At 51.5% G+C, this 24381-nt stretch overlaps 1 protein-coding gene and 1 long non-coding RNA gene across 5 annotated transcripts; one reads left to right on the top strand and one right to left on the bottom strand.

The window, feature by feature from the left end:
• Window positions 1–524: 524 nt before the first annotated feature.
• Window positions 525–10229, top strand: LOC121498737. 2 transcript variants are annotated; one of them, XR_005989871.1, is made up of 5 exons: window positions 525–1365; window positions 2455–2581; window positions 3642–3700; window positions 7263–7360; window positions 9324–10229. It is a non-coding gene; the product is annotated as an uncharacterized LOC121498737 (long non-coding RNA). The 2 variants fall into 2 exon arrangements; XR_005989870.1 differs by lacking the exon at window positions 525–1365 and having other exon boundaries at window positions 1389–2581.
• On the bottom strand, window positions 3548–23330 carry LOC121498691 (zinc finger protein 250-like). Of its 3 annotated transcripts, none has more exons than XM_041768760.1 (6): window positions 22710–23330; window positions 16296–16389; window positions 15907–16033; window positions 15592–15705; window positions 15306–15368; window positions 3548–5071 (listed from the first exon to the last, which is right to left on the bottom strand). In XM_041768760.1, the coding sequence occupies exons 2-6, from the start codon at window positions 16335–16337 to the stop codon at window positions 3813–3815; spliced, it is 1605 nt and encodes a 534-aa protein (XP_041624694.1). In that variant the 5' UTR covers window positions 16338–16389; window positions 22710–23330; the 3' UTR covers window positions 3548–3812. The 3 variants fall into 3 exon arrangements, with proteins under 3 accessions (XP_041624694.1, XP_041624692.1, XP_041624693.1); XM_041768758.1 differs by lacking the exon at window positions 22710–23330 and adding an exon at window positions 16872–19709 and having other exon boundaries at window positions 15907–16048; XM_041768759.1 differs by lacking the exon at window positions 22710–23330 and adding an exon at window positions 16872–19704.
• Window positions 23331–24381: the final 1051 nt, after the last annotated feature.

The raw sequence follows: 24381 nt of genomic DNA, 5'->3' as shown, positions 1-24381 counted from the left end.
GCTTATATATAAGCAAATGCTTTCCAGGGTGGTTGTACCAGATATATAATGTCATCAGCACCTAATCATTGGAATACATTATCCTTCCATGTCAGGATGCAAAGTTGAGGAGAGCACAGTCTGACTTCCGTACAGCCTCCCTGTACTGGATGTTGTAATTTTAACTTCTACTTGCTAATGAAATAGGCATGACTCTTGGCTGGTATTGCATTTGACTGTCTGATTACTCAGGAAAGATGTATCTCTCTGTGTGTGTGTGTGTGTCTGTTTCAAAGATTTTATTTAGGGGATCCCTGGGTGGTTCAGCGGTTTAGTGCCTGCCTTTGCCTGGGGCATGATCCTGGGGTCATTGGATGGGGTCCCTCATTGGGCTTCCTGTGTGGAGCCTGCTTCTCCCTCTGCCTGTGTGTGCCTCTCTCTCTCTCTCTCTCTCTCCCTGTGTCTCTCATTAATAAAAAAATAAAGATTTTATTTACTTATTCATGACAGAGACACAGGCAAAGGGAGAAGCAGGCTCCCCTTAGGGAGCCCAATGTGGGACTCGATCCCTGAATTCCAGGATCATGCCCTGAGCCGAAGGCAGAGCTTAACTGCTGAGCCATCCAGGAGTCCTTGTGTTGGCTTTAATAAGAACCATCTCTTACATTCCCTGCCCTATCACTGCTAATGGCTCTGATGCTTTCTTGTTGGGTTAAGAACTCCTGCTCTGGGGGTCCCTTCCTCCTATCAGCATGGATGTCCCTTAAGCCAGTGGCACCCCAAGGGATTGTGGCATTGAGGGGAGCCCTAGAGCCATAGGTGGGAGGGCTAGTGTGGCAGGAGGTGTGGTGGGCCAGTGCAGTCTGAAGAAGCGTATTTACTGGAAATACATGGAAAAAAATATGCTACTGGTTTTCATTGTGCAAAATCGGAAAGCGGATGGTTTGACAAGCTTTCTTGGCTGTTTGGTTTTGGCTGATGAGGGCTGGCACCATGAATTGGTGCCACGCTTTCACAGGGGCCAAATGTCAAGCTCATCTAAGGATGGGAGGGAGCACAGGCAAAGGGACTTCTTGGTTCTTGATGTTTCTGCCTGGCCACTGGGACAGTCAGACCTGGGTATCTGGTGGGTTAACTGCCTGCAACTGTCCCTTGCCTCTTCAGCTTACAGGGTCAGAAACCTGAGTTGTCAGCCTGCTGATGACAGAGGGCCTTTGGGAGCAGTCATCTCAGACCACAGCTACTTGCTAATATCTCTGGGCAGTTACCAGTCAGGAGATGAACTGCTGGTGTCAGAGGATCAGACAGGGGAGGGCCCTGGCCTGTTAGGGGAGACTTGAGCCTGACCTCCACGGAAACTCAGTAACAGCTGACCCAGGAGTCCTGGTAAGGCTGGGTAAGGTCTTGCTCAGTGTGTGTGTGTGGTACCCAAGCCCTACATCTTTGCAGCTGGCCCTATACACACCCCTGGGGCCGAGGAACCCAAGCCACCCAAGCATCAGATCTGAGCCAGAGAACTGGATCTGGGTCCTCCCACCTATCTTCAAGAGCTGGGCCACTCTTCAGGCGCCCCCTGGGGTTCGTGTCCTCAAGGCTGTCCTTGGGTCCCTGCTGGAGGTGGCTGTGTGGCCTCTCATGACAGCTGCATGTGTTGCAGGCCTGTGGGCTGAGCTTCTTCAAGATCCCCTGGGGTTGGGGAGAATTTGTCTCCTCGTGGTGGGTGAGCAGTTCCCCTGGCCTGTTGCTCCATGGCCCCCTGCCTCCACGACAGCTGCACCTGTTCAGAGTTATACTAACTTCCATCACAAGGACTACAGAAAGCTGGGTGCCGATGGCCGAGAAGGCTATTACCAGGGTGAAGGGACCCCAGGCATCATTTTGGTGCCTGATGCCACTTCCAAAAGATGCAGACCGCCCATACGTTCCAGCAGGTTATATGCTACCTCCTGGTCCTTGGAGAGGTGAAGGACAAAAAAATGTGTGGCCCAGGGACCATTCCCAAGGAGAAGGGCACTGAAGCTCACCTTCCAGCCCCATGGACACCTGAGCCTGGACACTCACCAACAGGTCAATGGCAGCTGACGGGAAGAAAAGCCAGAATGATAAAGTATACTTCGCCTAAGAAGGCTGAAAAGCGAACCATACATTTTGCAGATTCCCCCCCAAATCCTGGGTGTGGTGGATCTAGCAATCCAGAGCAACTGAAGGGTCACTTCTGTTGTCCTGTAGTACAGTGTCTTTCCAAGCAAGTGTTTCTGTACATTGTACATAACTCAGCGTTGTCTTGACCGAACTGTTTTGTATCCTAACTCTTCCATGGGATTAGGAATTGTGCCCTGAGTAGTGGTGCGCCCTGCGGGGCAGCTGTAGAGTCAGACACAGCCATAGACCCAGTCAGCGCGGGGGAGGCGGTGGCCCCCCTCCGTGGGGTTCAGGAGTGAGTGTCCCACTTCCATGAGCTCTATTCCTCTGCAGTTTGGTCCCAGGGATTTCAGCTCCTCTGAATCGCACCATGAACTTGGCCTCGACAGCATCTCCTCAGAGGTTTTCGCCATCTCTGAAGTTGCACCTGCTCCCTCAGCTCCAGCGAAGCAACACCTTGGTGAGCTCATCTACCTTAGTGAGCCCAACTCCTGGTTTTGCTCAGTGGCTTTAGCTCCTCTGGTCCCAGCGGCTCTGCAGTACACATGTGATGCCAATTCTTTTCAGAAGGAGCCCATCTCCTCCCTGAAGCCCACCTGCAACCCTCAGCTTCCAGAATTTCACCTGTGATATTGGCGCCTGTCACCTGTATCAGAGAGAGGGAGGGGGAAACAAGCTTTTATCTGCGTCAATGTTATTGCTGTGGACTGAAAGGTCAACACTCTAGTCCTTCATTTCTCCTGAGAAGCTGATGTTTTCAAGAGAGAGAGGAAAAAACTTAGAAATGACAAACCAGATTCATTGTAGTAAGTGAAACTGGATACTAGACTTTCTTGGAATCAGGAGTTAAAACACAAAAACCTCAAACACTGGAATGGAAATTTTAGATAATAAAAAAGCTATTTGAATTTGAGAATTTTAAGTTTTAAAAATATATACCAAAGAACTTTCTTTTGAGTAAAACAATGTGTAAAGAGGCTCCCAGTTCGTGCAACAGCTGAGGTCTGGGCTCTGAGGTGCAGAGCCTCCCTCCAACCCACATGGGGTCCAGAGGCTCAAGACGTCCCATGATTTCTGGGGCACAAAGCTTTAAATCATAAGGGTGGGCTTTGAGGCAAAGAAGCATATTTGAGTTGAATTTTCACCAAAAGTTAGGACATCCCTTCTGATCTTGAATAAAGTTGAAACACCAGATGAAGTGTTTTCTAAGTTTACATCATTTCTCACTAATTAATCTTTAGACTTTTTATAAAACATGTGATTCTATACAGTTAGGGTTCCTAGCCATTTACATGATGAGACTTAATGACATTTTTAAAAAAATATATCATCCAGACAACACTTTAGTGGCCTAACAACACTGCAAATAATCCAAGTCTAATTTTAGGTGCGATAATTAGAATAATTATTGTTTTTAGGAAAGGCATGGGATGTTCTAAGAAAAAACTTTATTTAGAAGGTAAGAAAGTTTTGTGACAGTATTTCCTTGGGTCCTAACTTCCTTCGGTTTCTTCCAACAGACGGTGTAATGTTAGAGGGTGAGTGCACGTGGCGCCCTGTACCAAAAGTCACCAAGGAGGTGAGTGTTGTGCGGCAGAACCGGAGGGTGGGGGGAAACAAAGCCGGGCCCCCGAGCTCCCCCGGGCCGCAGCTCCTCGTGCCGGGGCTCCGGGCCGCGGGGCTCCCGGGCGTCACAGCTTCCGGTGCACCTTCTGGTGCTGGATCAGGTGCCCGTGCTGGTTGAAGGCGCGGCCGCACTCGCCGCACTCGTAGGGCCGCTCGCCCGTGTGGATGCGCTGGTGCTGGATGAGCACCGAGTACTGGCTGAAGGCCTTGCCGCAGCGGCTGCATTCGTACGGCCGCTCCCCGGTGTGAGTCCGCAGGTGCACGATCAGCGTAGCCTTGAGGCTGAAGGCCTTGCCGCACTGCGCGCAGCGGAAGGGCCGCTCGCCCGTGTGGATGCGCTCGTGCTGCACCAGAGACCTGCGGGCGCTGAAGGCGTGGCCGCACTCGCCGCACACGTATGGCTTCTCGCCGGTGTGCACGCGCTGGTGCTGCGTCAGGTGCGAGTGCTGCACGAAGGCCTTGCCGCACGCGTAGCAGCCGTACGGCTTCTCCTCCGTGTGGATGCGCTCGTGGTTCATGAGCGTCGAGCGGTGGCTGAAGGCCTTGCCGCACTCGCCGCACTCGTACGGCTTCTCGCCTGTGTGCACGTTGTGGTGCTGGATGAGCACCGAGCGGTCGCTGAAGGCGCGGCCGCACTCGCTGCAGGTGTATGGCTTCTCGCCCGTGTGCACGCGCTGGTGCTGCAGCAGCGTCCTCTTGACGCTGAAGGCGCGGCCGCATTGCGCGCACTCGTGCGGCTTCTCGCCGGTGTGCACGCGCTGGTGGCTGCGCAGCACGGTGCTGTGGTTGAAGGCCTTCCCGCACAGCGCGCACACGTACGGCCGCTCGCCCGTGTGGATGCGCTGGTGCTGGATGAGGTGCGAGAGTTGCGTGAAGGCCTTGCGGCACTCCAGGCACTCGTGCGGCTTCTCGCCCGTGTGGATCTTGTGGTGCTGCGCCAGGTCGGAGCTCACGCGGAAGGCCTTCCCGCACTCGTTGCACTCGTACGGCTTCTCGCCCGTGTGGATGCGCCGGTGTTTGCTGAGCACGGAGCTCTGGCTGAAGGCCTTCCCGCACACGCCGCACACGTACGGCTTCTCGCCGGTGTGGGTCCTCTGGTGCTGCAGGAGGTGCGAGCTGCGGCCGAAGCATTTGCCGCACTCGGTGCACTTGTAGGGCCGCTCGGCGCCAGCAGCGGCCGGGGCCCGAGGCGGCGGAGCGTCGCGCGGGCGCCCCCGGTCGCGCCATCCCGGGCGGCCTTCCCCCGGGACCACGGAGCCGTCCTCGGAGACACGTGGCTTCACGCCCAAGTCCCTATCTTGGTTCTCTCCCTGGTTTTCACATTCTGAAACAGCAAACGCAGAGCACCACGTTAGAGGTGAACCCAGAGAGAACGGCGCGGCAGGCGGCACCTACGGGTGGCTTTGCTGGGCACAGGTGGCCCAGCGCTCGGGGCCAGGACGATCACGAGTGGGCGCAGCAACTAGCACAGCGGCCCCTGCGGCCTGGGCCCATCTCCCCGCAGTCCTCCTCTCTTGGGACTTTACTTAAGACAGAGAACGAGAAGCTGGAGGGACCTAGGTTAAGGGGGACGTGGACTCCCCGTGAGCAGGGCCCCACCCCAGCCCCCCAAGCCCCGAGCCGAGCCCAAGGCGGACGCAGCCGGCTGAGCCCCCCCGGGAGCCCCTCCCTGGGGTCTCCCCGGCCCCCCTCCCTGGGATCTCCCCGGCCCCCCTCCCTGGAGCCCCCCCAGGAGCACCGACTACCGGGCTGCACCCCGCCCGCGGGGGCCTGGCTGGGCTGACCGCAAAGGCGGCGGGTGAGGCGTGGTGTGGAGCAGGTGGGACAGGAGCCCGCGGGCGTGTCCGATGGCCACAGGGTGGAAGGCCTGGCACAGGCGCAGGCGCAGGGGCGTCCTCGTGTGCGGCGCCCGAGGGGCAAGGGCTGCGGGGGGGTTCAGTCCCGCCCACAACACCCAAGCCGTGCGCGCACCATCCGAGGCGAGTGCCCCGTGAACCTTGGCGACCGCGCCACCGGGAAGGCCAGAACCCATGGGGGGACCGCGGACGTCCCGAGGCCGGGCGGTGCCGGGGGCGCTGGCTCCGGGGCCCCCAGCGGGTGGAGGCAGGAGTCCCCGCCCAGCGCAGCCCTGCGGTTGGGGGGCCATCCCCGGCTCCAAGACGTCGGCCCGGAACATCCTGAGGCCGAGAAACCTCGTGAGCAGAGTGGAGGCCGCCGGGCACTGGGGACAAGTGACACGCGGGCCGCTCAGCTTGCCGACCGCGTGCTGCTCCACTCTGTTCAGAGGTGGGGCCCAGGATGGGGGACTGTGGTCCCCCCCCTACCATGTTGCTGATAACAGCATCATCGAGATAGAAGCTTCAATCTTTAATCAGTTCCTAACTTGGTCTGGGGGCCTCCTGGAACCCCAATATGGACCCTTGAAAAACAAAAGATTCAGAAGCCAAGCGGTCTCTCCACAAACCCCAGGGAGCTCCTAAGATGGACTTCTGATTGGTGTGCAGAGAAAGATCTGGGCCAAGGTGGTCAACGAATAAAATATGCCTGTTTAGATCTGTGTTGCCCTCAGCAGCTAGGGCATGGCTGCCCTGGATGGAGGAAGAAGACCTGCCAAACGCCAATACCTCTTGCAGAAGCTGGTGGCAGCCAGAGGGTCATCTGAGAAGAGGCGGGAGTGAGATGCTGGGAGACTCTCCCGAATGAGGGGCCTCCCTTTTAGAGGCTGGAGTCCCACTCCAGGCTTGATGAACCGCTCTCCACACCCACCCCAAGATTCGGCGGCACTAGGGACACACACGCCTCCATCCTGCAGGGCTTCCCAGACTCAGGCGGGTGGTGCTGCCTGCTGCCAGAGCTGGCCATCCAGATGGCCCACCAGCACTTCCTTCCTCCTACAAGGAGCCCCTACCCTGGTGGCTGGTGGGCCTTCGGGATCTACGTCTCTTTTTTGATTCCTTATCTTCCTCTTTCCACAAGAAAGACGGCTTGGACAAGCCCTATTCCTATGGTCAGGCTACCATGTGACACCGTATCATTTTTAAAAGTTTTTAAAAGATTTACTGACTTGAGAAAGAGAAACAGAGTATGAGGGGCAGGTAATAGTCACAGGCAAACTCGGTGCTGAGTGTGGAGCCTAACACAGGGCTTGATCCCACAACCCAGGAGATTGTGACCTGAGCTGAAACCAAGAGTCAGGCACTTAACTGACTGAGCCACCCAGGTGCCCGGTAACAGCTTACTGTTGTCAAGTAGCCACCCTCTCCCCCAGCACTGCCCACTCATCAGTGGCGCTGGAGGGGCCCTCACCACGACCAATCTGACAGGTGGATACACCGACAACCCAGTTATAGTTCTCATGTCCCTTTAACTGTTAATATCACCATCATTATACTATTTATTAATTACACAATAACTGAATTCCCCCAGGAGGGATAAAGCTGTAAGACTATCCCTTCCACCTCAACAGTAAGAAAAAGATAATCTATAAAATCTTAACTTTCTTGAATCTATCACAGAGCCGAGGTCACGACAGCCCCCAAATGCGCTGAAATCTAAGGAGACAGGTGCCTGCACAGAGAGACAACTGCACTGGTGCGCCCGTAATGGAAAAGAGGTAAGAGGAATATGAAAGACAGGTCACCACCCAAGCAATTCAAAGCACCTGGTTAAAACATTAATCATCTTTCAAAGAACCCCAGAGAGCCACAGACACAGGGGGCTCATGTCCATGGGCTCCCCATGGGGGCAGGTCCAGAGGAAGCCTTCTTTGGTGGCTCAGGCCTACAAGAGGGAAAAGCAAAAGCACCCACTGGAATCCTTCTCTACAGAACAAAAGCTGTAAGTCATCTGAGAGGGAAAGCAAACCTCTCATTCCAGGGCACGGGCGAAAATTACAATGGCCGGGAAGGGAAAGGAAAACTACCCTTTACTCCTGAGGGAGAGGCAGGAAATGATCGTGAGCCCAAAAGTGAGATCTGCTTCAACTAGGGGAGGGGCTGTGACCCAGGGACACAACACCTGCCTACAACTGAGGATGGACCGGGACAGTGGAGCATCCTCTCATTTTCCTCTGCCCCAAAGGCCAGCAAGCATAGAATAACCAGCAACTGAGACTACTGCTAGGGTGGGGGCAAGAGCAAGGAAAAAAACCCTCTTACAGGCACACCTGGAAACAACTGAGCCCAGCCCAGCTCCTGACTAGACCAGCTCAGGCTTCCCCGCTGACAGCCCAGTAGCGCAGGCTACGTTTCCAGACAGTTACACTGTTTACCTCTATCTCTACTAGCTGACATTCAACAAAAAACTATGAGCCACCCAAGAGAAAGACTGCATACACGTACATGTACACACACACACACACAGAGTGAAGTGACTAAATGATGAACAGAACTAGAACTAGGGAGGACCCATATGCTGGAACAACTGAATGACCAGATGGGGAGTTTCAGCAGACAGATAGATACTGGAAGAAACAGTCCAATTAGAAATGCTAGATGTAAAAAACACAGTAACACAGGAATGCCCCACCCAGCTGAGAAAGACCAGTGAGCTTGAAAATAGGTCAAGAGAAATCATCCAAAAAGAAATACAAAGACAGAAACGTATGAAACATAAAGCCAGTACGGGTCATTATCAAATGGCCTAGCTTGCATGTAGTTGGAATCGCAAAAGAGGCAAGAAAAAGCATCTGAAAAGAAAATGGCTGAGATTTTTCTAAAAATGATAGAAGACATCAAAACAAAGATCCAAGATATTAGAATCACAAACGTGTTTTTAAAATACCACCTAGATACATCATAGTCCAACTGCTAAAAGCCAAAGAGAAAATCTTAGAGGCAGTTAGACAAAAACCACCTATGACACAGAGGAATGAATAGAACAAGTACAGTGGATTCATCATCAGAAACAAGTCAAAGGACAATGGACTGACATCCGGAAAGTGACAAAAAGAAAAAAACTGGTCAATTCACAAACACCAATGGAGAAGACACCCAACAATCAAATCCAAGCTAATGTTAAAGGGAATTCTTCAGGCTGCAGAAATATACCGGACAGAAAAGATGGATTATATAAGGAAATAAAGGCTTTTGGAAATGGTTAAAATGAAGATATATATATACAGGACTATGTAAAGAAGGTTTTCTAAATCACTGTAAAGGAGAACCGTCTAAAGCAAAAATAGTTATGTGCTGGGGAGCTTGGCTGGCTCAGCCAGAGGAGTGTGCGACTCTTGGTCTTGAGGTGTTGAGTTCAAGCCCCATGTTGGGTGTAGAGATCACTTAAAACTTTAAAAAAAGGTATGGAGTGCGGGTTTATAACATACATACGGGTAGAACTTCGGTAGATCACAGGACCTGGGACAGAGTAACAGGACTGTTGTGATGAACCAATTGTTTGTGTCCCTTCCTCCCAACTTCACATGCTGAAACCCTAACCCGAGTGATGTCTGGGGGTGGGGCCTCTGGGAGGTGATTAGAGTCAGAGGAGGTCACTGGGAGGAGACCCCAGGACGGGAGTAGTGCCCAGTAGGAGGAGACACCAGCAAGCTAACCCCCCCCCCCCTCCCGCGCTCACAGGCAGAGGCCTCCGAGCATCTGAAGGTGCCGGTGCCAGGAGGCCCTCACCGGATACCCTGCTGCACGGGTCTGGGGCTTCTGGCCTCCAGGGCGTGAACGAAGTTGATGATGTCCAAGTCACTCTGTCAGCGGCCTTTTGTCATGTCTCACACGCCACATGAGAACCAGGGTTCGCATTGCCCCAGGCCACTATGTCAGAGCCGCGAATCCTAAAGCCCAGAGGGGTCCCTAAACAGCTGCGCTTTGTTCCCTCTTCTCTTTCTCTTCTTACTTTTCCTAATTCTATTTTATCTCCTTTGTTGGCTTCACAGCTAGAACAGTTTTGATTATGATGTAGTTTAGTGTAATTTTGTCGAGGGTTCGTTGAATTTCTTAGATCTGGGAATTCATACCTTTCATCAAATTTGGGAAAAATTTCAACTACTGTCTTCAAATATTTTTTCTGACCTGCTTTGTTGGCCTCAGTGACATGTATTAGGCCACTTCAGATTGTCCCCCAGCTCATGGATGTGCTGTACTTTTTCCCTTGCTTCCTTTTCAGTAGTTCCTAGGACTTTATTTTCACAAATCTTTTCTTACATGAGGTCTAATCTGCCACTAATTTACCAAGTGAATACTTCGTCTCAGACGTTGTTGTCTCCATCCCTAGAGATCAGATCGGAGTCTTTCACGGATATTCCATGCTTCTACTTAATATGCTCAATATTCTCTCTCGTCCTTCAACATATGGAATAAATTTATTTTATTTTAACATCCTTGTCTTTCAATTCTATCACTGATGTCATTTCTGGTTAGTTTAACAGGACTGTTTTTTCTAATTATGATCGTATTTTCTTACTTTTTTGTATGTCTGGTAACATTTTAATTGAAGCCAAATATTATGAATTTTACCTTGGTTGGTGTTGGGATATTTCTAGAAATATATATATATATTTTTAAAGATTTTATTTATTCATGAGAGAGAGAGAGAGAGAGAGAGAGAGGCACAGGCAGAGACACAGGCAGAGGGAGAAGCAGGCTCCATGCAGGGAGCCCGAAGTGGGACTTGATCCCAGGTCTCCAGGATCACACCCCGGGCCGAAGGCGGCACCAAACTGCTGAGACACCTGGGCTGCCCCTAGAAATATTCTTGAACGTGGGGTGCCTGGGTGATGCAGTTGGTTGAGTGTCGGGTTCTTGGTTTCAGCTCAGGTAATGATCTGATTGTGAGATCGAGCCCTGTGTCAGGCTCCACACTCCGCGGAGTCAGCTTCAGTTTCCCTCTCCTCCCCACCCCACCCCCCATTCTTTGTCTCTCTCTCTTTCTCTCAAATAAATAAATATTTTAAATAAAAACAAAACAAATATTCTTGAGCTTAAGTATTCTTGGTTAAGTTACTTCAGAGTATCAACTGTAGTTCTTGTCTTTCAACTTTGTCAGATCAGACCAGAGGGTGCTTAGGGCTCTTCCCCCAAGTCAGCTCTCTAATCGATGGTGCCCTGAGAGTCACGGGTTTCCCACTCCTGTGTTGGGAGCAGCACCCTTCCCAGCCTCGCATGAGCACTGGGCACTGTATCCGCCAGCCTAGAGTTCTGCAGGCCACATGACATAGTTGGATTCTCTGCTCAGCGTATCATAAGGCTGAAATAAAGTGTTTGTCTGTGTGTGGAGGCTCAGGCAATAAATGTACTTCAAAGCTCATTCTTAATAGTTGTCAAAATTTAGCTCTTTCTACAAGGCTGCAGGACTAAGGTGACTGTTTCCTTGCCACGCTCAGCTCTGAAAGGCTACCTGCATTCCTTGCCATGTGGTCCCTCCACCTTCAAGGCAGCAGTGGTGTATCCAATCCTTCCCAGTCTTTGACTCTGACTTGTCGCTGACCTCCAGACCCATGTTTAAAGGGTCCTCCATTCCTTAAAAGCAAAAGCTTAACATAACAGTCACAGGAGTAAAACCCATATTCACAGTCCTGGGGATTATGCAAGTGGGATGAATACGTCCTGGGGCAGGGGTCCGGGAGGCTGTATGTGCCAAGAAAGAGAGCTCTGGTCTCTTTTCCTTTTTTTTTTTTTTAAGATTATTTATTTATTTATGAGAGATGCTGAGAGAGAGAGGCAGAGACACAGGCAGAGGGAGAAGCAGGCTCCATGCAAGGAGCCTGATGTGGGACTTGATCTCAGGTCTCCGGGATCACGCCTGAAGATGGCGCTAAACCACTGAGTCACCCAGGCTGCCCCTTCCTCTTCTTATAAAGACACTAACCCTAGCAAATCCAGGCCCTACCCTATGACCTCATTTAACCTTAATAACTTCCATAAAGGGGCTCTGCGCAGGCCGGCTTTGGGGAGCCAAGGGGAGGGGAAGGGAAGAAGTTGGAAGAGTTTGTTCCAGGCCTGCCGGAGCCCTGCTGGGAGACCTAGCGTGTGGGGAGCCTGCAGGCTCGGTAGGTGGCGTGTGCCGCTCTCGATCTCGGTGCTAAGTTCCAACCCCACCTTGGGGGTGGGGATGACTCAAAACAAAAAACAACTTTAGAAAAAGAGGGACGCCCGGGTGGGTCAGCAGTTAAGCATCTGCCTTCAGCTCAGGTCGTGATCCTGGAGACCGGGGGTCGAGTCCCGCATCGGGTTCCCTGCGTGGAGTCTGCTTCTCCCTCTGCCTGTGTCTCTGCCTCTGTGTCTCTCATGAATAAATAAAATCTTTAAGAAAAAAAAAAAAAAACTTCCATAAAGGGTCCATCACCAATACATTCACACTGGGGTTTAGGGCTTTGACAGATGAATTGGGGGGGGCGGTGCGCACAAGCATTCATTCCACTATGAAAACCATCTTAAGTTCTGGCAACCACAGCTGCTACTCCTTCCAAAGAGGGGGCTCCTTCCTGGCATTGGACGGGGTTTCCTTGCTAGTGCTAATACTCAAGAAGGTCTCCCTGCAGATCTCCAGAGTTCTCTTTGTCAAATGGACTCTTCTGTGGGACTTCTAGCCTCCCTGGCTTCTCTGGACTCCTGACTATGTGTCCCTAAGTCTGGGAGACCACTGGGCTCTGCCCTCCCTGCATTGTGATCTTCTTCAAGCTGTAAGCTGGGGCAATTATAGGGATCAGCCCTTTGTTTCCTGTCTCTCAGGGATTAATTTCCTTCATTGATTTCTTTTTTTTTTTTTTAATTTATTTATTATAGTCACAGAGAGAGAGAGAGAGAGAGAGAGAGGCAGAGACACAGGCAGAGGGAGAAACAGGCTCCATGCACTGGGAGCCTGACGTGGGATTCGATCCCGAGTCTCCAGGATTGCGCCCTGGGCCAAAGGCAGGCGCTAAACCACCGCGCCACCCAGGGATCCCCCTTCATTGATTTCATGACAATGATTCCCAACACCTGGAGAGCTGTGGTTTCATGTATCTCGTCATTTTTCAGATGTTTCAAGTGAGAGGGTAACTCCCATCTCTGTTTACTCCATTTATTATTATTAATTTTAAAAAAGATCTTTATTTATTCATGAGAGACACAGAGACAGACAGAGGCAGAAATACAGGCCGACAGAGAAGCAGGCTCCATGCAGGGAGCCCCATGCGGGACTGGATCCCGGGTCTCCAGGATCCCACCCCAGGCTGAAGGCAGCGCTAAACCACTGAGCAACCAGGGCCGCCCAGTGTTTGTTTTTTTAAATAGCTTTATCTTAGAAATTTGTATCTCTGACCAGTAACTCAATTAGGCGTATTCCTGAGATTTTTATAATTTCATGGTGCCTGGTCTTCTTCAACTTGCTTTCCTCTGTCAACACTGTGTTCCAATTCATTATATTGTTCCACAGCGGTTATTAAACCATTTTTACTACAACTTGTTCTTTCCTTTTTTTTTTTTAAGATTTATTTATTCATGAGAGACCCAGAAAGAGAGAGAGGCAGAGACATAGGCAGAAAGAGAAGCAAGCTCCCTGCAGGAAACCCGATGCGGGACTCAAACCAGGCCCTCGGGATCACGCCCTGAGCCAAAGTTAGATTCTCAACTGCTGAGCCACCCAAGCGTCCCATTTCCTATTAAAACACCACGGTTTACTCATCTATCCTACTGCTGGACAGTAGGATGGACATTTGGGTTATTGTTAATTTTTTCTATCACAAAGCATACTTCTGTAAGATTCTTGCATATGGGGATCCCTGGGTGGCGCAGCGGTTCAGTGCCTGCCTTTGGCCCAGGGCACGATCCTGGCGACCTGGGATCGAATCCCATGTCGGGCTTCCGGTGCATGGAGCCTGCTTCTTCCTCTGCCTGTGTCTCTGCCTCTCTCTCTCTGTGACTATCATAAATACAAAAAAAAATTAAAAAGATTCTTGCATATGCTTCTTGGTTTTTATACACAAACATTCTTACTGTACATATGAGAGTAGGGTATTTGATGTAGGGCAGCCCAGGTGGCTCAACGGTTTAGCGCCTGCCTTCCGCCTAGGGAGTGATCCTGCAGTCCGGGGATCGAGTCCCGCATCAGGTTCCCTGCATGGAGCCTGCTTCTCCCTCTGCCTGTGTCTCTGCCTCTCTGTCTCTCACTAATAGATAAATAAAATCTTAAAAAAAAAAAAAAAAAAAAGGTATTTGATGTAGGAACTTGTATTTTCAGCTTCATTAGATAATGCCAAACTGATTTCCAAAGTAGTGTGCACATTTACCCCCTCATTAGCTAATAGCCTCACCCAAACTTCAATTAGATCTTTCCATTTTTTTCATCCTGAAGGTTTAACACGGTAAACGATAATAGTTTTGACTTACATTTTACTGATGAATAATAAGGCTGAGCATGTTCTCACATTTATTGACCCTTTGGTTTTCCTCCTCTAATCCAAAGCTGTTCAAGTTTTGTGTCTACTTTTCTTATTCTCCTTAGAGCAATTAAGTGTATACTTAATAATTCAAGAATGGTAAAAGTGGGATGCCTGAGTGGCTCATTGATTGAGCGTTTGCCTTCAGCTCAGGGTTCAGGGTGTGATCCTGGGCCTGAGTTCCACATCGGGCTCCCTGCGGGGAGCCTGCTTCTCCCTCTTCCTGTGTCTCTGCCTCTCTGTTTCTCATGAATAAATTAAGAAAAAAAAAAAAAAACTTAAAAAAAAAAAAAAAAAGAATGGTAACACTAATAGGTTCTTCGTTTTAAAAATCTGGCTTTACTATTATCTATTTAATAAAATTTTTAGGGGACCTGGGTGGCTCAGTGATTGATGCTCCCCACAGGGAGCCTGCCTATCCCTCTGTGTCTCTCATGAATAATTAAATCTTTAAAACAAATAAATAAAATTAAAATTTTTATACAACTTATTTTATTTTTATTTATTTATTTATTTTTTTTACAACTTATTTTTAAAAGGACATACTATGTGTTTTTTTAAACTGGGAAACACGGTTTAGGTTTTTGGGGTTTTTTTTTTTTTTGACTTATAAAGAGCTTCATTACCATAGACCAAAGCTTACTAGCCAAAAAAATATTACCTATTTGCAATGAGAAGTATCATTTCTATGGTTCGAAGTTTCCTGAATAGGTGGTTTCTTGTCTGATGCCAAAGTAACAAGATGAGCAAGATGACTTTAATAAGTTAAAAAACAACTGTATAGGAAATTACTCACTCAACCATCCAGGTCATAAAATCAACGCATGACCAACCTTTCATGTCCACAGACTCAAGCTGCTGTCAGGGACAGTGCCAGGCCCCCTGGGCCCACGTGGCGCAGAAGCTGGCCTAAGCAGAGCACCCACTTTCAGAATGATGGCTTAAGTTGTTTCAAGTATAGACTGGGGAAAAATGTTTTACATGTGACAAGACAAAGGGAAAAAAACAATTGCACTGAAAGAAAATTTTAATTTAGAAAACCCCTGCCCACAGTTTCGTGGAGATTGTGTCATATAATGAGAACATATTCTGCATCGGGGCACCCCGGGAATCTCTTTACATTCTGGTGAGTAACGGGTAGTAACACCTTCAGGGATTTAGGGATTAAAAAGATGAGACATACACCTACCCCACGGACAGGGTGAGCTGTCTTGTCGCATACAAGCTGGCATGTGGTCGTGTCTGTAGTTGTCTGCAAAAAACAGAGAGTTGAAGGGACAAGAAAACACTTCTCCAGAGGAGGAACTTCTTTCATTTGCTGTCACATGGGTAAGTGCAGCTCAAGGAGTTAAGCCCGAAGGCTCCTCTGCCAGAAGAGGCCTGGGTGGAAGCCACTCCTGCTGTCACCTCTCAGTGCCCACAGCCGCCAGAACGGATTTAGCCCCAGTGAGGGAGGGCCAGCTCCTTTCACTCACCTGAATGGCCACTCCCCAGGCCCCCAGTCTCCTTAGTCCCCTGCCCATCCAGGACCCATGGCTCTTCTCCTCGTTCCAGCTGGCAGATCACATTGGGCTTTGATCCTGGAAGTCCTGCTCATGGGGAGGGAAGGCCTTTTGTCAGCACATATCTGGGAACACTCCCACCCTACCTGAGTGACCTGCAGGCATGAGACAGATGGACTGACCTTCCTCTAGAGCTGAATACCTGGATGTTACCCAAAACCCATAGTGCAGGGCCTCCACCCCTGGCCAAGCACACAGACACAGAAGAGGCCTGCTGAGGGGACATACCCAGTGACACCACATTCCCATATGTCTCCATCATCACGTGTCGGTAGAGGCCGCGCTGAGCGGGGCCCAGGCGGTCCCATTCCTCCTGGGAGAGGAGCACAGCCACATCCTCAAAGGTCACCTTGGCCTGGAATGACAGGGGCTGCTGCAGGTTAGACTAAATCTCCACACTGGAGATGGGAGTGGGTACAGGCAATGTGGGGTGTGGGGAGTGGAGATGCCTTGGTCAGGAGGTAGGGCAAACACGCAAGCAGCTTGGGGGTGGGTGCCAGGAAGGGGCCACAGAGTTCAGGAGATGCAGGGACACTCAGGCTACCACCTGGAGCCCTGGGCATGGGAGGGCTCTGAGGAAATGCAGGGGTGGTCCACAGGCCTTGGGGGCAGCTCACCTGGGGTCCTGCCGGTGGTGGCAGGAGCCTGGCCGCTGCCATCACCTGATCCCGAGATTTCTGAGGCAGATGGAAGTCAGAGGATCCTGTGGGGCTGAGGAAGAGGGAGCACATGAGGGGCCCAGCCTTGCCCTCACAGACCCTGACTTCTGGGAGTCCAGCCTCCCTGCCCCTACAGTTCAGGAACCATGGTCCCTGGACTCTGACTGTGGGCCCAGCAACATCCGGTATGAGATGCTTGGGGACACCAGTGTACCCTGAGGTTTCAGCCTCAAGGTTTCGCTCTCTACACCGTGAGGTCCTCGCAGTCAGCTAGGGAGCTACCAAGGACTCTAAGCCATCTGCTCAGGCCCACAGTCCATGTACAAGGGCTGGTGTTAGAGCATTCACACAGGTGCCAAGTGATCAACAGGTTGGGCATGGATGCCAGGCCAAGCTGCCTCCAGAGATAATCCCCAGGGAAGATGAGAATCGATGGTTTTGCTTAAGGTCCACACTCCTGTTGGGACCCCATCCCAGGCCCGCATGCCTCACTTAACCATGACTCCTGTAGGCCTACTGATGCCTCAGTCTCACCTGGTTGTACCCTGGTGCTCCAGTGAGGCTGGGGCCATCAGCCTGGTGGTGGCTCCACCAGGGATTAGCAATGGAACATCACACATGGTTGATTCTGGTAGATTAAGTCCAAAGTTACCCAGGGATTTGGTCTGAGCACCCTGGGGAGCCTGGGGGTGGACAGGTTCTGGGGACATATCAGGATAAGTTAAGCTGAGGTATGTGTCATGTTCAAATTACTGAAAGAAAGTGGGGGCAGGGGGACCAGGAGCTCTCCTAATGGGGATACGGGATTCACATCTTTTGGAATGTCAAAGGGAGTCTGTAACAGGGACACAGAAACCTAGCAGGTGATCACTCTAGGAAAAATGGTACAAGACCATCCCCTGGACAAACAGGATGCCTCACACTGTGGGCTGCCCAAAGGGAAGGCTTGGGGGCAGGAAGTCAGGGAGCACAACCCCATTTTCTTAGTACAACATCAGATGCATGTGTATGTCTGCATAGACAACTTTTGGGAATATACACACGGAACTCCTAACTGCAGCTGCCTTCTAAGGAACAGGAGAGTAGCCTGGGATGGAGAGAGGCCAGCCTCTCTGCTCTGTTCACCAAGAATGCCCATTTCCCCCAAATCTATGTTTCTGTGTCGATGCAATGCAACTCTAAATAGGATTCCAATAAGAGTCTTAGAGGAGTAAAACTACCTTAAAAACCATATGAACGAGATGCTGGAGAAAGAGAAGAATAAAATATGAAAGAATGGGGGGCAGGGATCCTGCCTCACCAGGTCTCAACAATGAGGAAGTCATTGCCACCCGTCTGCCTCCTGCCCTCTTTGGTGGTATGTCTGACACCCCCTCGAGCAGCCCCAGACCTGCCATCTCTTATGGTCGGTCATCTTTCCCATGGCCTTGTCCAGCTGCCTCCCCATGAGCGGTCTCCACCAACCCCAAAGCAGCCCTGCCCATGGGTATGACCTCCATATGACCAGATCCTTGTCCACTGTTTGCAGTGGTGACAGTTGGTTACTTTGCCCTCCTACAACTCAGTCTCCACTCGGTCTCTGGGACATTGCTCCTTCAGCCAGGGCCTCCATCCACCCTCACCTGCATGAGAATTTGACCTTCATGTATAATCCAGCTCTGGTCCTCTGGGAACCTGGTGCAAGTAGGCAGTCACCTGCACTATGGCCCCACTGTAACTGGGCCAGTATCCAACAATAAACACCCATAGGAACCCTATTTAGGGCCTCCCCAGTGGGGGTGATAGAAGCAGGTATGGCTGAACCTAGAAGACAATTGGCTTCTTTTTTTTTTCTTTCTTTCTTTTTTTTTTTTTTTTTTAAAGATTGATTCAGGGAGACAGCAAGCGAGAGAGCACATGAGCCCACATGTGTGCAAGAGAGTGCATGAGCATGGGGAGGGGTAGAGGGAGACAATCTTCAAGCCGACTCCCTGCTGAGCACGGAGCACAACACAGGGCTTGATCTCTCGGCCCTGAGATCACGACCTGAGCCAAAACCTAAGTCAGACAGATGCTCAACTGACTGAGCCACCCAGGCGTCCCTCCACCTTGCTCTCTCACACTCCACTCTTAATCCACCCCCAAGGCACACCCAGAATCTGCCCCTGTGGCAGTGCGGTTGTACACCTGACCCTTGTGGGAACAGGCTTGTTCTTGGCTTCATCCCTTTCCTGGGCCTCCCTTCTGTTAGGGAGGCTCCTGCCCTTTGGCTGGTGCTTGGCCACATTACCTCTCATTGAGGCCCTTCTGACCCCCCCAACCACGAGGGCCTCTGCCCCACCCAGTCCTCATTCTCCCTTTGTGTCCCAGCAGAGCAGCCAACAGCCCAATGCTTGCTGAGTAAGTGAATGAAATTAAAGAGCTAGGAGACCGCACTTCACACTCTTTCCAGGAAAGCCACTTGGCAGTGTGTAGATTAGTAAGACATGCCATTAGGCAGTGGGCACTCCCCTGTGTCCTGGAATGGACATAGGCTCAAGGTTGGTGCCACTGCCAACCCAAAGTCCTCCCACACAAAGGTCATACACACCCCGAGAGAAAGATTTAGGCTGTGGGAGCCAGCTGATGAGTAAATGAAACCATGGAATGCACAGAGAATGTCCATGAGGTCCTCTTTCAGAAACAATGATTCCAAGGCAAAGACGTGTGTGCACGTGCTTTGTCTCCACCTATAAAACAGGGCACTCACACCCCTCCTCTGTGGGCCTCAAGAGGATGGCAAGATTCAGGCTCAGATGCTGCTGGGCTAAGTATTATCGCATTCGATTAAAGTAACTCAAAGAACCAGGCTGTCAATGTTAGTGAGGCATGGAGGTGGGTGGAGAGGGCAAAGAGGAAAAGATTCCTGGGAGCGGGTGGGGGGAAGGGGAAAGTCCCAGAAAAACACTGAAACAAAGGCTACTTCCAGCCTCCAGAACAGTGAAAAATGTCTGCTGTTTTACAGGCTACCTACTTTGTCTACAGTATTTTACCACAGAAGCCCAAAGGAACCAAAATATCTGTATTCTGATAAAAAAATGAACAAAAGAAATGCAAAAAGTGGTACTGTCTGCATACAAAGACAGGTGAAACACTGTGACCCGCAAACCTGACAAATGTCGGGCAAGTAAAGAGAACCAACCAAGGCACCAAAACTGGCTTTGAACCAGCCACCCTCTCCTCCACCCTTACTCCCACGATCCTGATCCCCAATTCCAGGTTTGCTATGGGGAAAAACACAGAAGTTTTTGTTTGAAATAAGGGGGAAGAGGGATCCCTGGGTGGCGCAGCGGTTTGGCGCCTGCCTTTGGCCCAGGGCGCGATCCTGGAGACCCGGATCGAGTCCCACATCAGGCTCCCGGTGCATGGAGCCTGCTTCTCCCTCTGCCTGTGTCTCTGCCTCTCTCTCTCTCTGTGACTATCATAAATAAAAAAAAAAAAAAAAAAAAGAAATAAGGGGGAAGAGGGGCAGCGACAGAGGGGGAGAGAATGTTAAGCAGGCTCCACACTCAGCACAGAGCCCAACGTGAGGCTCAATCTCACCACCCTGAGATCATGACCTGAGCTGAAATCATGAGCCAGACGCTTAACTGACTGAGCCCCGCAGGTGTCCCAACATAGGAATTTAGACAGAAAGGGAGAATAGGTGCGCACAACAAATCCTGTTCAGATGGCCCCAGAGCCAGAGTCCCCATCACTGAGTATGACAACAAACTGTGAGGAAGGCCAGGCCGCCCCAACACAGGGGCAAGCACAAATAGTACCTGCCCTGGTGGTGCCTGTACTGGAGCCCGCCCACCCGCCCAGCCATCTGTCTGTCCGTCCGTCAGTCTTCAGATGCAGGAATTTCATATTCGGAAATCTCCTCAGGGAATAACCCAAACAAAACCAGAACAGATCAATGTTCTCAGCAGCAGTGGATGCTTAATGGGAAGGAAGCCACACCGCAGTGAGACGTTCTGTGTGCCAAGCAGTGTCTGGCTCCTGTGATGCCTGAGCAGCCAGCAACACAGACAGGAACTGAAGAAGGGACTGCAGAGGCACCAAGAGCTTAGAATTTAATGTTTATTATTATTATTTTGTTTTTAAGCTGTTTTAGGAACTTATTGCCCTTGTTGAATTCCTCATGGGCTTGATGTAAAAGACGAAGCATGTCTGTCCTCCAGAAATCTCTCCCACGGTAACAGGCTAGGACAGGGACACTCCAAATCCCTGGTTTGGGGTGGGCTCCTCCCAGGATCTTCTGCCCTGTCCTCACCATCCATGCCTATGGGTTTTCTTGCTGGAATGCCCTGCCCTCCATGGTGGAGGCATCTTCGGAAGAGGCACCTCTGAGCCACTTGTGAACACAAAGCAGAACCCTGCAATATTCCATAGTGATTGGTCACGTATCCAAATCAATAGCTTTCCTACACACCAGCAATACCTAGTCAGAAAATATACAGGGAAAAAGATTCTACTCACAAATAGTACAAGAAACAAGCTGAAAATAAACTTTAGAAATGAGATGTAAATTCTGCCCACTGTATCCATAAAACCAAAGTGCCTAGAGCCGAGTGGGGCTGGATGAAAGGGGGTGACCCAAGAACGGGGCAAAGCAGGGCCAAGTCTTGTATAAACAAACGGAGAACAGATGAGGTAATTCAAATTGCTGAAGAACAATGATTCAGTAAATGGGGCTAGGACCAGTTAAATGCTTTAGGAAAAGTAAAATTAGGCCTTTACACCAAGTTCAACGGATCTCCCAGAAAGTAGAGGAAGGCAAAGAAAAAAAAAAAAAGAAAAAAAGGCCAGAAACTAATTAGATCATCTCATATCAAATATTACAAATCTAATGAATTCACTGGGCTAACCAATAAGAGTTGACATTTTAAATTACATTTTATAAAAAGAACTCAACTACGAATACAGAGGTTTTTATTATTCCAGGTGGGAAGGGCCTTCCTAAGCAAAATGCCAAAAGAGAAAGATAGAGGCAGAAACTTCCAGATCTGCTGCATGAAAATTCAGACCTTATGCACATCAAAGTCACCAAATTCCAGAATGGGCCCAAAGTCATGTAGGAATTTAATGCATGACGAAGGTGGTTTTCCAATCACTGGAAAGATGAATTATTCAATAGATAGTGTTAGAAACAGCAGACAGAAAAAAAATGAAGCCGGATTCCCCTCACCCCACACCAAAATAAATTCCAGATGGAGCCAACATTGCACAAGTACCAGAGAAAAACAAGAGTTTATTTTAAAAATAAATCTTGGCACGGAGAAAGCCCTTTTAAAACATAACAAAGCTCAAAAGCTTTAGAAGTAAATATTTTACCATTAAAAACTTGAAATCTCTTCAAAAAACCCCAAACCAGAACAAAACACCATAACTGGAGTCAAATGTCAATTTGTGAAGAATATTTTCAACATATACGAAAAAGAGCACGAACTGGCAGATCAGAGGAAATACAAAGGCAAAAAAAAAAAAAAAAAGAAAGAAAGAAAGAAAGAAAAAGGAAACACAAAGGCACCCGAAGAGTTTCCACCTCAGCGACCACGGGGAACGGAAACTAAAGCGTCCGAGCGACCCGAGCGCGGGGACGGCGGTCTCCTCAGGGCCCCAACGTCTCTGCCCGCCACCGCCACCGCCACCGCCCCGCGCACCACCCCGCGGGACGCGCCGCCACCACGACACGTCTGTCAAGTGCAGGCGGCCCGGCCCGGCCCCCGCCGCCCCCAGCGTCCCTTTCAGGCGAGTGACAGGGCGCGCGCGGAGCCCGGGGAGGGTGCACCGCGGCCCAGCCAGCGCCTGCCCTGCTCCCCGCAGGCTCGTCCCGACGCCCCCACTGCCCGTATTTTTCTCACGTGTGTACATGGTAAGAAATGCATTTCGTTTTCTATTAAAACGTGACAAAGCAGACAATGAGCCGGGGAACGTCTGCGGGCCGCGTCCAGGTCGCCGTCTCGAGCGCCGGGAAGGGCCTCACTAGGGGGCGGGGGCCGGCGGCACGCGGAGCGCCCGGGGCCACGGCGAAACCCGGCAGCGGCTTCGGCCTCCGGGCCGCCGCCGCTCGGCCGCGCTCTGCGCTCGCGGGGCCCCCAGGGCCGGCCCGGGGCGCGGGGGGCGCGGACCGCCGTCCCCGGGGCCCCCGCGCACCCCGCCTCTCGGCCCAGGCCCCGCCGCCACCGCCCGCCTCCGGCCAGGCCCGCCGGCCGCGGGGGCGCCGGGGAGGGAACCGGGGCGGCGGGCCCGGGCTGCGGCGGGCGGCGGGGCCCGCGGGGACGCCCCGTCCGAGGGCAGGGCCACCCGGCTCCCGGCTCCGTGCGGCAGGGGCCCGGCCGGCCAGCGGCCGCCGCTCCGCCGACTCACCTTCCCCGCCGCAGCCGCACGCGCGAAGGGACGGCCGCCCGCAGCGCACCCAGACAAAGGGGGCGCCCCGCCTCGTCTGCGCGCCCGCCAATCCCGGGGCGCCCCGCCTCCTCAGGCCTCGCCCACGGCCCCGGGCCTTCGGGCCGCCGGGGCGACCTCTCCCCGCGCGGCCAGCCGCCGCGCCCGCCCCGCCGGCGCCATTTCCCTGACTGAGGCTCCGCGGCGCGCTCGGGGCCACCGAGAGCCGAGGCCTCCGGTGCGCCTAGAGGGGCCACGCCGCGCCCCTGCAGCGCCCCCACCGCACTTCCGGCGGCCGGGCGGAAGCTACCGGGCGGCCGCCGAGCGCCGTGCCCCCGCGTCAGGCCGCCGGAGCTTGTGAAGCCAGGGACGGCGGGGCTCACGGCCCGGGGGGAGCGCAGCAGCCCGGAGGGGACGGTGCGGACGGGGGCGCTTGGCTTTCGGGCCTCTTCCGCGGGGCGAGCCCCGGGCGGGGCGGCGCGCTGCTGGCCTGGGAGGTGAGGCCCCTCTGCACCGCCAGCCTCTCGGCCTTTCCTTCCAGCCTCTTCCGAGGAAACTTGCAACAGTGCGTCAAGTTCGAGAAGGTCGTCTGGTGAACCGCGCGTGTCCACCGAACTGCGGCAACAGTTAGTGACCCAGAGCCGGTCTCCTCCCCGACTTCCTGCCCCAGGACTTGCTTCCCCAACCCCGGGGGGAGGTCATTTTATTTAACGATTCTTTCCTTATCTAAAAGATAAGGCACTGAAACAGGTAGCTATAAAACCAGGATCCTTTATTATCACCAAATGGCCAGTGTTCAGTCTTCTGTTTTACCCCCCCTTTTAAAAACTAGAATCTTACTTATTTTTAAAACGTTTTAAAATATTTTATTTATTTATTCATGAAAGACACCGGCATAGGGAGAAGCAGGCTGTGGGGGGAGCCCGACGTGGGACTCGATCCCGGACCCCAGGACCACGACCTGGGCCAAAGGCAGACGCCCAACCGCTGAGTCACCCCGCGTCCTTTTTTTTTTTTTTTTTTTTTTTTGGTGATAGTCACAGAGAGAGAGAGAGAGAGAGAGGCAGAGACACAGGCAGAGGGAGAAACAGGCTCCACGCACCGGGAACCCGACGTGGGATTCGATCCTGGGTCTCCGGGATCGCGCCCTGGGCCAAAGGCAGGCGCTAAACCGCTGCGCCACCCAGGGATCCCTCGGCGTCCCTTTTTAAAAAAAAATCATTTGAACTCAAAGACCTTAACATATTTGATGTATTTTAATCCATTTCAGTCTTTAAAATGAATACTCAATCATCCCATGTTTGGCCAGTGGAAGCCTCTAAGTTTACCCTGAGGCTTTTTGATGCAAGTCCTGTGATCATTGATAACTTGATTTCTGGTAAGGCAAGATAGTATAAGCTCGTCTCCCAGAACACCTAGATCCTTAGAATCAGCAGATTTTTTTCAAGGAACCCTAGCCCATCTCGATGGGGAATGGCATATCAAGTACACAACCGGGGCTAAAGGAGCACTCATTGCACCAGTTTGTTCATTATGTCTATGCCTTTTCAGAGGACAAAGCTAGGAAAAAAGTTTTTATTTTTTATTTTATTATTATTACTTTTTTAAATAAAGTTTTTAAATGTAAGAGTATATCATGAGTTCACATTGATAT

Source organism: Vulpes lagopus, chromosome 9, assembly GCF_018345385.1.
Source record: "Vulpes lagopus strain Blue_001 chromosome 9, ASM1834538v1, whole genome shotgun sequence".
Lineage (NCBI taxonomy): Eukaryota > Metazoa > Chordata > Mammalia > Carnivora > Canidae > Vulpes > Vulpes lagopus.
The sequence above is the reverse complement of the archived record's forward strand: the minus strand, read 5'-3'. Positions and strand labels throughout refer to the sequence as shown.